This window comes from Canis lupus, chromosome 3 (genome assembly GCF_011100685.1).
Source record: "Canis lupus familiaris isolate Mischka breed German Shepherd chromosome 3, alternate assembly UU_Cfam_GSD_1.0, whole genome shotgun sequence".
NCBI lineage: Eukaryota > Metazoa > Chordata > Mammalia > Carnivora > Canidae > Canis > Canis lupus.
This window is the reverse complement of record NC_049224.1, coordinates 76,111,495-76,125,417: the sequence shown is the minus strand read 5'-3', so window position 1 is coordinate 76,125,417 and position 13,923 is coordinate 76,111,495. Positions and strand designations below refer to the sequence as shown.

The 13,923-nt window shown below is 40.3% G+C and overlaps 1 protein-coding gene and 1 long non-coding RNA gene across 2 annotated transcripts in view; one reads left to right on the top strand and one right to left on the bottom strand.

Annotated features, from left to right (window-relative positions):
- The window catches only part of DTHD1 (death domain containing 1), a 75,795-nt gene extending 71,891 nt beyond the window's left edge, over positions 1-3,904 (top strand). Inside the window, exon 11 of the mRNA XM_038533509.1 lies at positions 3,362-3,904. Coding sequence (XP_038389437.1) covers positions 3,362-3,681 — 320 coding nt within the window. The 3' untranslated portion in view covers positions 3,682-3,904. The remainder of the gene's footprint in view (positions 1-3,361) is intronic.
- LOC102152443 overlaps positions 1-13,923 on the bottom strand; it is a 169,878-nt gene that overhangs the window by 82,631 nt on the left and 73,324 nt on the right. The gene's annotated exons all lie outside the window — the stretch shown is intronic.

Below are 13,923 nucleotides of genomic sequence, written 5' to 3'. Positions count from 1 at the left end.
TGCTGCAGGAAGGATGGTGGTAGATGAGGTTAGAACAGGATAAAACTATGAGAAGTTTTAAATGCCAAGGTAGAAAGTTCAAACAATAGGAGGAGCCTACATGACACTTATTAGCATGGAATGGGTAAAACGGATAAGACTACGAAAACTATTAGTTGTGTGGAGGACTAAAGTGGATAAAAACTGGTAGCGGGGATATGAGTTAGACTCCTGGTTCCTGCAATACTCCAGAGAAGAGAGGGGGAGCATGACTGAGATTGTCAGTAAGGCTGGCAAGTAGAGGAAGTATCTGAGGTATGTTTAGAGTTGAGACATGGGTGCAGAGGATAGGAAATAAGCAATGAGAAATTTGAATAATGTTACATGTTTCAGCTTACTCCACCAAGTGGTCACATTCTCTAGGAAGCCCACAGAGTGAAGGAAGGATTAGGAGTAGGTGGAAAAAGGCCAAAGTTGATTTTGACTTTAGTATGATGTAGCTCCGGTTGGCTGTGATGTATACTAGAAAAGATAATCAGGAGGTGAATATTGCAAACGCTGTACCGAGAATTAGGGAGACAAAGCCAAAGATGAAGATTAAGCAGAGCTGGAATGTTTTGAATAAAAGAGATGGTTAGGAGAGTAAAAGTTGATGAGTTCATTGGAGGAGAGGGCAGGAAAAGAAGGGGCCTGAAAAAGGAAGAAGTAATTCAGCAGAATCAGGAGGAAGAAAGCTAACGAAGGGGAGAGAGAGGGAAGAGAAGAACCAGGGTGGAAGGAGTAAAATGCTTTTTTTCTCTGGAAATCAGAGAAGATGCAGACTGAGAGTTGTTTGCTCTGAGTCATAATTAAGAGGATGCTAGGAAGATCAGAAAGAGGATTGCACAGAATGTTAACAGACAGCATATAAGCCCTAAAACAAGGGCTTGAGGAATGAACCAGAGTGATGAACTTGTGACATCATGTTTACATTAGGCATAAAAGTATTTTATGGTTAAAAGGAAGAAGAGAAAGCCTGGTTGCTTGAAACAGTAGCAGAAGCAAGTTAAAGAGGAGACGTGAAGCATGGGAAGCATGTGTGGTGAGGAGGAGATGAAAGGAACAAGTGTGAAGGGAAATGACTTGATGGGAAACACTGTGGGGAATGGAATCTGGCAAACATGGAAGAATGAGATTGTGTAAGAAGGTGATTTTTATTTTTATGAATAGTTTTTTTTTAATTTTTATTTATTTATGATAGTCACACAGAGAGAGAGAGAGAGGCAGAGACATAGGCAGAGGGAGAAGCAGGCCCCATGCACCGGGAGCCCGACGTGGGATTTGATTCCGGGTCTCCAGGATCGCGCCCTGGGCCAAAGGCAGGCGCCAAGCCGCTGCGCCACCCAGGGATCCCTGATTTTTATTTTTTTAAAGATTTTATTTATTCATGAGAAACACACAGAGAGAGGCAGAGGAAGAAGCAGGCTCCCTGTGGGGATCCTGATGCAGGAGTCGATCCCAGGACCCTGGGATCACACCCTGAGCCGAAGGCAGATGGTTAACCACTGAGCCACTCAGGTGCCCAAGAAAGTGATTTTTAATGAAAAGGAGGTTTATGGGAATTCAGGTCAAATGGCTTTGGGAAAATTAGGAGAAACACATCGGCTGAGTGAAACAGAAGGTGAGTGAGATTGGGGCTTAAGGAGGCTAGAAAAGTTTTAGGTCATTGCTGGGAATAGTTTAAATTGCATTCAGGAAAAAATATTTTTACTGGTTTATTAACTGGTATAAAGGCTTGAATGGTGTTCAGAGCCCAGAGTTAGTGGATGACATGCAGCATAGTTTTATAACCCTGGACATCTCAGCGGTTGGGTGTAGGGCGAGTACAGCAGGATTGGCAATTGATAAATTGTGAATGATGAAGGCTACAAAGGATCACAGATTCTAAGGTGGATGCAAGGCCATTGCTGACGTACATAGCTGATCATGAGGAGCAGCATGTGCTTCTAATAGTATGGAGGTATGTGAGACCGGTAGAGACCAGTGTCGGGCATCAAAGGACTCATTGTATCAGTGACAGAGGCAAGAAGTGTATTAAGCAGGAGCAACGGAACAGAGCTGTGGAAGTTTAGGAAGTAGTGGTCACCAGTGATATTGAGGAGCTGATGCCTTGGAGGGGGATGAAACATGAGGACTGGCCATGAAAGTCAGTTTCTTAGGTAGAATCACAGTACAGGTCACTGATGTTGACAAGATTAAGGAACCATGTGGTCAGAGGTGTGACTGATTATCAGCAGGGTTACTGACGATGCTGGCAGCCAATGGCTGGAGGTAGATGATGGGGATGGAGAGAGGAAGGCCCACCCGTACTACATGAGCATATTGCACCATGGAAGCAGAATGTTGATTTGAAAGTAAGAATGGAGAGCGAGGATGTGCTGACTCCCATTTTCTGAGTAGCCTTCTCAGAAGAGGGGCATGATTCATAATTTAAATTTATGTGCAATTTCTGTGAATAGGTAGGTGGAAGGAATCGTGGAGTTCAAGGTGGCAGATGCAGGATTCTTGCCTCACATCAGACCAAGGCAAGAGTTAGCCGGAGAGTGGTGCAGGCTGGGGGCACAGAAGCAGGGGCACAGAGGGCTCAGGGGCTTTAATAGGAGTCATGGCCCGGAGTGACACAATGAAAAAAAAAAAAAAAAGCAACCAAACAACAGAAAAATAGAATCATGGGTTTAGGTGGTTGACATGAGTCACAGGATAAGGGAAGGGGTATGACGAAATACAGAATATATTTAAAGAAGATGTCTGTGGTTCTAAACCAGGGGAAATGGTGTAAAGGACCTTCCACAGAACTGCTCTTTGGGTTGGATCTTGGTGAGCTTGTGTGTGTATAGTTGGGGCTGGCTGGGGGAGGATTGCATAGCTGCTGGCATACTCTGTATCAGGTTAGTACTGATTACGAGAAATAGTCTTGAATCTAGAAGTATCCTTGAACATAATGCTGCTCAACGTATGGCTGGGGACTCCAGTGTCAGCATCAGCTTGTTAAAAATGCCCAGTTTGGTCCCTACCCTCTTTTTACTTAATTAGACTATCTGGGGCAGGGCCTAAAATCCTTTTTAACAAGCCCTCCTGGATCTCAGGGGAGTTAAAACCCGAGGGGCATTTCTAGTCCTTGGCAATAAGGGATCCCTCAGGGGGAAGCCCCCAGACATGGCAGGGATCCCAAGGTTTCCCACTGTCCCCTGGGGTGGGGGTGGGTGTCCAAATCTTCCCAAGGTTCAGAGGCCAAGCCAGAGAGGCCTTGGATTTCCTGCGAGCAGGTGCAGAGGGTCAGATCAGCACAGGCCCCCCTCTCCCCCCAAAGTCCTAACCCTGTCCGTCCCCGTGTGCCCCACAGAAGCCCTGCAGGACCAGCTGCTGCGCTGGCTGGCCCAGGAGCTCTCCCAGGAAAGTGCCAGGCGCCTGTCCTCATCCCTCCCCCTGCGCCGCAGCACCATGGAGCTCATCAGGCTGAAGAACCCTGCGGAGCCCACGGAACAGATCCACGAGCTTCTGTGCTTCTGGAAAAACTCACTCCCCAGTTCCACCGATAAAGTGCGCCTTCTGGCCCGTCACCTGCGCAGGATCGGCAGGAGCGATCTCTCCGAGGAGCTCAAGCTCAAGTGGGAGGGGAAGGTGTCCACTGAGCCACCGCACCGGTTCCACTCAGCAGGGTAAAGCCAGGCTGCTCTTTCTGTTGCCCCCAGAAGGGTCACAGCAGGTGCTCAGGTTGCTTCCCTCAACATGCCACTAGAAGTTTCCAAGTAAGGCTGTTTGGGCCAAGCCTTCCCCCCCCCCCTTTTTTTTTTTGACAATTTATGTGCAAGTTTATTTGTAAAACAGATTTCTAGACATGCTTCATCTTGGCTGTGCCAATAAAAATACATTCCATTTCTTTTTAGAAGTGTGTGTTATCTGATGGTTCCACAGCAATCTGGTTTCTCCTAAGATACAACCAGGTGGATAAGCATGTACCCACTAACCTAATCTAGAACTGGGTTGAACGTTTTGGGCTTGCTACACAGGAAAAAAAACAAAAAAGACACGGGCATACCTTACAAGGTGCTCTCACGTATTTATGAGAAATGTAGCTCATAAATTGTAATCCAGTTACTGCAATCTCCAAAAACACTTTAGTCGGATAATTTTTATTTTTATTTTTTAATAATAAATTTATTTTTTATTGGTGTTCAATTTGCCAACACACAGAATAACCCCCAGTGCTCATCCCGTCAAGTGCCCCCTTCAGTGCCTGCCACCCAGTCCAGGGTAGGAAATATCAGAAAGGGAGACAGAACATGGAAGACTCCTAACTCTGGGAAACGAACTAGGGTTTCGTTTGATAGATGTGCTGAGACAGGGGGAGAAGCTCTAATCAGATCATAAAAAGCCTTCCTGGGTTTGAGGGCTTCTTCACAGCTCAGGGATACACGTTCTGCAAGAATTATGGTCTTGGGTTCAGCCAAATCTAATAGCATTTGTAATAGAGTTTGCTGTGTTTACATTTTAATAACTGAGGTGGTTTTCTAAGTGGAAAGGAAAGATAAGATATACAGAATCCCCTTTTTTTATTGTTATCTACATAAAAGTAAACTAGTTGTGCAGGACTCCAAGCAACTGATTCACCTACTGCACCCACCGTGGAGCCTGCAGCTAACAATACAGAATAAATTGGGTTGCAGAGACCTGATGCTGATGATAGTAAATCAGTAAGAAAGCTAGACAAGCTTGAAATAAATTAAAAACAGGAAAGCACTGGCCATTTACTGCTGCAAACTTTTCTTCTATTATAAAAGTATCTGGGAACAGGGAAAACTCTCACATTGTATTATTAGTGAAATGAGGCAGTGCAGAGAAAGTGAAGTATCAGTGAAAGAATTCAGGGCCTTTTAATTTTTTTTTTAAGATTTTATTTATTTATTCATGAGAGACACAGAGAGAGCAAGAGAGAGGCAGAGACACAGGCAGAAGGAGAAGCAGGCTCCATGCAGGGAGCCCAATGTGGGACTCGATCCTGAGACTCCAAGATTACACTCTGGGCCAAAGGCAGGCACTAAACCACTGAGCCACCCAGGGAATCCCCTTCAGGGCCTTTTTAACCTAGGAAAACAATCTACTCTTAAATCACTTTTCACAGAAACCTTATTAGATAAGCCCTAGGTGCTCATCATTAAAAAGACTATAAAAAAACCCAGAAAACTAAACTAAACTAAACTAATAATGACCAAAGCTGCTCCATCATTGACAATCCCTGCTAACATCTAGTGCGTGAGCTTTGAGACTTTAGTTTTAGCTAAAGCAATATGATATGCGGGGCATTACGTTTATATTACCATTTCATCAATGCAAAACCATCACGGCCTTGGCTTGTCAGCATCACTAGTGATTAGTTTTGATTATTGAATACCAGAAAATTAATGAAATCGCATGAAAAATTAAACACTCGTATGGCTCTGAATTTTTAAGGCAAGATTTCCTTCTACAAATTAACCAAGGACTTAGATATCTATTTGGCTACATATTGAAAAAGAGGATTCCAATTTTCCAATACATTCCTATTAAGACACATTTTGTTAGTCAAGATTTGGATTAATTTCACATGTTTCCAGAAAGGTACACCATTTTCCACGTGTTCTAGGAATGAAGAAAACAGACTGAAAGGTTCATGGTTTTTCTGACTATAAAGTAGCAGAAATAGAGTTGTTTATTGCCTGTGGTGAGCCGGGCTCTTTATGCTTACCCTTTACAAGCACTGACTTATTTAATCCTCCCAACTGCTCTATGAAGTAGGTACCCTGCCCCAATTTACAAGAGAGGAAACAAGATTCAAAATATTGAGTGCCTTGCCTAAGGTCTTAAGGGAGTGACATAGTCAGGATTCTTGTCCCAACACTAGAGATTACTATCCTGAACATTTTGGAGTATTTTCTTCCAGTTTTTCTTTTTTTTCCTAGAAGGAAATATTTCTATTCCTGTGTATATAGATGTATAGAAATACAATCGCCTATGTGCCCACATGGACACACATACCATCTCCCCACACACATACTGCCACACTCATCCACCTCCTTACTCACATCTTCTCACATCCCCTTCCATGTCCTCATCTCCCCCACACCCGGGTACTACCACCTGTACATACACACACCCTCCCACACATGCCGTTGAACACATCTACTTATCCCTACCATGTTCACAGCCTTACATCCATCTGTACCTCCTCACATGATTGCATACATGGTTCACAAACACACATCTCAGCACACAGCCCCTTCCCACCTCTCACACACTTATTCCCATACAACTCCTCCTACTTATGCTCACTAACATACATACTCCACAGACATGCACACGCATCTCCTATTACCTGTATACTTTCACTCATACACATGTATACACTCACAAACACCTGTTCTTCTCACACACTTTCACTCACATACTTCATATATATACCCTCACAGGCGCCCATCTCTTCACACACACACACACACACACACACACACAGACACATCTTTTCAGAATTTAAAAAAAGGCATATATTATTGCAATAGTAAAATGATATAAAGGTATATATAGAAAAAAATGGCTCAGCTCTTGGGGATTGCCTCTCACCTAGGTTATCAAAGGAATCAGTCCCATATGTAGCATGTGCCTCGTGTGGTCAGTGTGACTCATCCGCACCCCACCCCTAGGCACCCTGCTCTCTGTCAGCTGACCTGTGTGGTCCACATCAGCGGTGTCTCTGGCTTCTTGTTGGGTTTGGGTAATGGAAGCCCCAGCAGGAGATTGGGAGAAGAGAAGACAGTGAGTTAGACTATCCTGTCTTCCTCCCATCAAATTCACCAAGACCAGGTTGTTTCCTTTACCCAAAGGCCGCCACTCCTTTCCTCTCTGGGCAACCATCTCCTGGATTTGGGGATCTGATCCTACTCTTATCCCTTCAGGTCTAGGGGAAGAAACAGTCCTATCGCTGTAGCTCCACCACACCCTGCCCATCCTTTTAGGATAAAGCCTCTTTTAATTATTTTGAGTATTATCATATGCTTTGTATCAAGACTCTGATACTTCTCATAGCAGCTTATGCATAAATAAAGTTTATTTTTTTCAGAATGAGGGTCATGTATTATACATACAGCTTTAAATAATACTGTCCTTTATTAAATTATGAACATTTTCTAATATATTTAAATGTTTTAATAGCTGCATAATAACCAATTTCAGAGTCATGCCATTTTAGCATTAGCAATTTTTGAAAATTAAAAAAAATGATGCAGCATACATCCTTTTATGTCTGGCTTTCCTGTATTTAGTTTTATGTTGTTAAAATCCATCCATGTTGTTCATGTGGAATACTTTGTTCCTTCTAAGTGCTTCCTTCATGTATACTAGTCCATTATACACACATACTAAAAATTACATATCTGTTCCACAACAGATGAACATTTTAGTAGATTCTAATTTGGAGCTATCATGGACAGTGTTTTATGAACATTCTGTGCATGCCTTTTAGTGAACGTATATATTTATTTCTTCCTGGTATAAACCTGAGAGTACAATGATTGTTTACCATAATTAATTTAAACTTTCCCCTTTTGTTGTAATTCAAGTTACTTCCTTCTTTTCATACAAATAATACTGCAATGGCCATTTTTCTACACATGTATGTGGATTATTACTTCAACAGGATAAATTTTTAGAAAGGGGATTACTTGCTAAAAGCATTTTATTTATTTATTTACTTTTTTTTTTTTTTTTTTGCTAAAAGCATTTTAAAGGCCCTTGATAAACATTGCTATTTTATATTCATTATATACATTACATTTTATATTCTAATCACCAGGTCATGAAGATTCTTGGGAAAATAGTATTTTTAAGAATTCATAAAAAGAATTAACTTGAGGCACATAACATGAAATTCTACGAACTGGGTAAGCCTGGATTGTCTTCAGTTTCTCTACTGAAAAAAAAATTGGCTTAAATTTTTTACAGTGGTTCCTCTACTAATACAGTATATTCCATTGAAATTGTTATTTTAAAAAGCATAGGAACGAGAAATAATACATCAGACATGTGGACAGATTCTAGGATGTCAGAGAGCCTATAGTGTCAAAGTATAGCCAAATTCTATGAAAGAAATGTTACATTCATTTATTCAATAGATATATATTGAACAAAAACTCTGGGCCTGGCAATCTGTCCAATGCTACAAGCACAAAAATGAGTAAGAGTTCCCTCAGGTTGTTTTCTGCATAAAGAGTAAATGAATGATATCAACACCTCATTTATCTCCTGTAGTGAACCAGACTCTTCATGCTTAGCCCTTTACAAGCACTGGCTGATTTAATACTCCCACTACCCTGTAGGGCAGGCACATAGCCTTCAGTTTATGAGAGGAAGCAGGAGTTTCAAAAGATTGAGCGCCTTGCCTAAGGTCATAAGTGAGTGACATAACCAGGATTCAAATGTAGAATGTTGGCTTGGTTCCCACCATACCATGCTGCCACCACGCTAAGGAGAAGAAAGAAAGGGAATGAACATATCTGTTTCTTCATTATTCTACTTCTTATTTTGCCAAACAACATTTTAAATTCATGTCAGTGGTACAAATACCATTTTGAGGATAGGGAAAAGAGCGGGAGGTGAGAGCGAAGTGTGATGTTGACATCATTGATATTTGTCCCAGTTCAATTAGTTAAATGTTCTCTTAGGCTTGTTTAAGAGACTGACAGTTTAGGATAATATTGCAAATTGGCCAAACACAAATTGGTGATGCATAAATATTGGGTGATTTGCGGCAGATATGAGTAGTCACCAATGATTTGAGCTACTTTGCTACAATTTGTCTCCTCAGGCACATCAAGAACCCTTCAAAGTAGTGGCTGCAAAACAGGACATTTATTTAGCAACAATAATTTAATAATTAATTAATTAATAATTTGATAATATTTAATAATATAATAATAATATTATACTACAGAGTAGTATGAATGTCTCTACTATTCAGACCAAATGATATATCTTGAATAACATCTATTTCACTAATGAAAATCCATTACAACCATCATTTTGCTAATTATTAAGCACTAAATATTTCAAATAAAAACTTCTAACTTTCATCATTCTAATTAACAAAACTTATGATGTTAAACCAGTTATATTAATCATATACATACTATATCTGTACCATAAATTCATGATGACAGCAACTGATTATTACTAAAAAATGTAGCTTAAATAAACACATACACAATAATACGTTGTATATTCTGAAGTATTTTAGAGTAAAACAGAAACATCATAATAGGTTAAGTTAAGTAGACTTTGAGGGCTTCATTATCCAATTTTCAAAATATCTAAATTTTGTGGGGAAAGCTCTGTTTTCCTACTCAGTGTTTGTCAAGGGAGATGTTACTGGCATTTTGAATGGAATATATTTTTTAAGTAACCTGAATCGGATCATGCACTAAAGACCACTTGGCACCCCTGATCTCTGCCCACCAAATGCACAAAGCAACCCTTAGCCCGGTAAATATGAGAAGCAAAATTCCTTCCATACAGTTCCAGTCAGGAGGCAGGTGTTGGGAGAGTACAGAAATGCTATAACTGGACTTAAGAATAGGGTGCCATAGACCTTAAGGGAGAGTGTAAAGAACCATGATTCAATCAGCTTTTGGCTTGGAGCAGGGCATAAAAGAAAAGGAGCAGAATAAGCCAAGGGAAATTTAAAGCACTATAAGCAAAAGAGGGTCCACCTTCAAATTCTCCAGCTGGTATCAGTGTTTTTGAGAAATGTCAACTGCTGTCTGATGACTTGTCCAGAAATATTCTCAGTGAGGAATCTCTCCTGAGTTCTAATCCAGAGTTGTGCTATAGAATAAGAAGTTTGCCCAAGGTACAAATTTAGGCTCCCCAAAGTTAGAATAGTGGTAGTTCAGAAGAAAAGGGAAACGCTGAGTGAGGTCAAAGTAGTGGTTGCCATGCAGGTGCTGGTTTCCCCTTTAGCTGAGCCAAGCATGGCTTCTGTGACTCAACGTCATGAGAATGCCTCTGTGCTACGCCGAGGCATTGTGACAGACATGTCAACTTGCCCCTTCTCCCAGCCTTTCTCAGCTGGTATGTCCAATTTCCTTCACTCTGCTTTTATGACCTAACATGCTAAATGATTTACACTTCAATTATGGTTATTATTTACTTCTGGTAAACTCCCACCTTTGTGCATGCTTTGTAAGGGTCAAAGAGCTTGTCTGTTGTTCATCGATGTAATCCTATTACTTAGAACTGTCTGGCACTCCATGAATGTTTGTTTTGTTATCCTTACTTTCCAGATGAGAAATCGTAACTCAGAGTTACAGTGATACCCAGTCAGTGGTAGAGCCTGGATTAGAGCCCAGACTATTCTGTATTCAAAGTCTTTTTTTTTCCTCTATACCACTTTCTGCCCCTGGTTCCACCCTCCATCCCCACCCCTATAGTCCTCTATTTTCTATAACTTCAAGTAACATTTTTCCAGTTCCCTAAATACCCTAGCCTGGGTTAATTGGTCATGGCTATTTTGAAGTCTTGTTACAGCTCTTCCATACTTGTTGTAATTGCCTAATTATCTGTGTTTTTCTCCAACCAGTTTGTAAGAATCTTGAAAGCAGGGACTGAGTTTTGTTCATCACTGAATTTCTGATACCCTGCAGAGGTCCCAGCACACAGTAGGCATTCAATAAGTCTTGTTGAATTAATGCATGGGTGACATCTACATGCTGACATGCTATGACTCTTCTCTTGTTCCATTTTCCTTCTGGAAGCAGCCCTCTGGGGCAGATGTCATGTTTAGAAAGATAAAAGTGAGCTTGAACTGTAAACATCTGCCCTGCCATTGATCAGGCGAGACTAGCAAACAGAGATGAAGCCATCTACAAAATTAACAGGATTCAATATTTCTCCCAAGAACATACTGCAGCTGTAAAGTGTCCCTTTCTTTGAGTTAACTGCCGCTTCTTTTTATACACTGAAACACTTTGTTTTTCAAAATCACAGACTATTACAAACTTTGCTGTTTGGAATCATTATCAGTAAGAAAGGAATATCCCTCTCTTGTCTAGAGGATCTAAGAACTTTGACACAAAAATGCAGTTTTCACAGACAATCTAGGTGCAGGGTTTCAGAGAGAGGGTTTCTGGATATACACTGCATATGTATCTCGGCATTCGTGTTTTCAAGGGAGCAGGACCCGGATCCACCTTGCAGTGCAGACCCGATGTTGGTCCATTTACACAAGCTTTGCTTTGCTGTGAGCCCATTACAATACTCAACTCCACCCTATTTCTATATCTTAAAATAACTCTATCTTTGCTTTTGTTTAGTGAGACACCACTGTTCCTTAGGCATGCAATCTTCTTTAGTGCAATGAGTCAGTTAAACCCTGACTGTTGAACTTAAGGTGTGTCTCTGGTAGCGTTTGGATGATTGGGCTCTGACATCTATGCTTCTGTGCTCATGCCCAGTAGTTTTCTAACTGGCTGCACATTAGAATCAGTAGGGAGTGCCTGGGCCCCCTGAGAAATTCTGATTAAAGTCTGGGGTAGGCCCTGGGAATCAGAATTTCAAAGCTCTCCAGTTGATCCTGTTGCCAGAAAAAGAATCATTTTTCCTTGCCAAATGGCCCCAGAAACATTTGGAAGGGGCATTAAAATCCAGTTTCACGAAGCACGAGTCAGCCCCCTAAATCAGTGTCTTTGGCTATAGAACTGAGGAATCTGTATTCTTAGTGAATACCTCAAGGATGTTTATGCACATGGAAGTTTAAGGACATTGCCTACTATTTACTTCCTGTCCAAAGCACTCTCAGTTTTATTTTTATTTTTCATGATTAGCACAGAACAGAGAGTAGCATAGGAGGGAAAGAGAAAGAAACAGAGAGGGCTCTGTTCTGTGCTGAATATACAAGAACTTTTCTCTCAGTTTATGGTCGTATTTTGAGACAATTTATCTGTTCACAAGACTAAGCAGGGTGGGGCTGGGAGTTGAGGCAGGGAGATGGGATAGTTGGGAAGGAGAAGCCCTGGACTCAGACCTCACAGTAACAGAGGAATTTAAATACAGAATTCTAAAAGTCTCTCTAATGAAAATAGCTATGACACAGTCACAAAGATGGACTGACTTCCCTGGAAGCTGATTCTTGTACACTTTTAAATCTGATCCCATTAATAGACTGCACGTAAATCTCACACTGTGAATTGATATTTCTTAATCTCTCATTTTAAAGAGCAAAACTATATTCTGTTACATTTTCTTGTGTGCTAAGGAATTTAAAATACACTGCTAGATTATATTAAGACTTTTTTTGGGTCATTTTCACAGACACTGAGGGCCTAGTGTGTCACAAAGTGGCCCAGGCCTAGCTCCACCTGAATGGCCCTGTGTCCTACAAGTTGAAACTGGTCTTTAGAAATAGTCAGTGCAAATGCCTAGAGGCTGCCACAAGAGGGCCTCTGTGTCTCAGATAAAATTAAGGAATCATTTAAGACTACAGAGAAAATTCCTTTATATTGTCAAATAAGTGTTTTGCATGATTTAAAGAAATAAAGTTGTTTTGGGGTAGAGGGCATAATTTGATGTATAGTCAATGTATCATCAACGTAATAGTACATCATTTTGTGGCTAATTTCTGATCTAATATTCAGAAATACCCAATTCCCTTTTGATGTGAAGAAATGAAGTATAGAGGGTAGCCGGGTGGCTCAGCGGTTTAGTGCCCCCTTTGGCCTAGGGTGTGATCCTGGAGTCCTGGGATTGATTCCCGGGATCGAGTCACATGTCGGGCTTGCTTCATGGAGCCTGTTTTTTCCCTCTGTCTGTGTCTGTGTCTCTCTCTGTGTCTCTCATGAATAAATAAAATCTAAAAAAAAAAAAAAAAAAAAAAAAAAGAAATGAAGTATATAGTAATTTCTGCATTTGTCCTGGTCTTTATGTTTCATTATACATTCTGTTTCTTCAATCAATACAATAGAAATAACAATGCAATCTATTATTGGCCATTGGAACTGAGGTGTGTAATTTTGTTGAAATTGTCTGGGAATAGAAATTGAAAGTACAAACAATTGGTAGTACCATGGAATAAATGTTCTTTTGATTCACTTCATTTTCCAGTAAATACTATTGATGGATGTGATTTCTGAAGAATTGCCTTCTAATTTTTGAAAGGTTTTCAATGGAGTGTTGCTTTGATTTGTCATGAATAAAAGTGGTTAACATGCATTAAAAATAAATCTCTAAATTAAGATTTAAAAATAAGTGTTATTTTTCAGAATATTAGTTTTAGTTGTGATTTTATTAAAATATTTCCTTAGATAAATTCTAAAATAAACCAAATTTACTTCTTCTACAAAGCGTTATAAACACACAAACCAAATGTTATCATGGCAATAGAACAGTCCCTGAATATAAAGCAAAAATAAGCAACACAAGTGAAATAGTCAAATATACAAAAATGACCACTGAAATGGGATTGGGTATACTAAAATATTTGCTGCTGCTTTTTGTGGGAGAATGATACATTCTCAACCCATTAATGTTACTCTTGATGATATGCTTTAGCTGTGCCCAAGGAAATGAGTACCATGTTTGAGCAGAAACTTTTAAAAGCCATTAAATGGTTCCATCATGTTTCTTCTCTCTCTGCGTTGAGATCAGCATTGTACCAGTGAAAGCTCTTCCATCAGCCTGGATCTTGGTACATGGAAGAGATCCAGAGCCTACTTGCAACACATAGCGTGAAACATATATTTTTGTTGGTGTGACTCCCTATTATCTGCTTGATGTAATTAATTTACCACATAAGGAAGAAAACAATATGATTGGCTATCCATGCTATGAGGCTTTAATAAAAGGAGTTGAGCCATAGGCTCTATACACAAAGCAAAAGAAGAA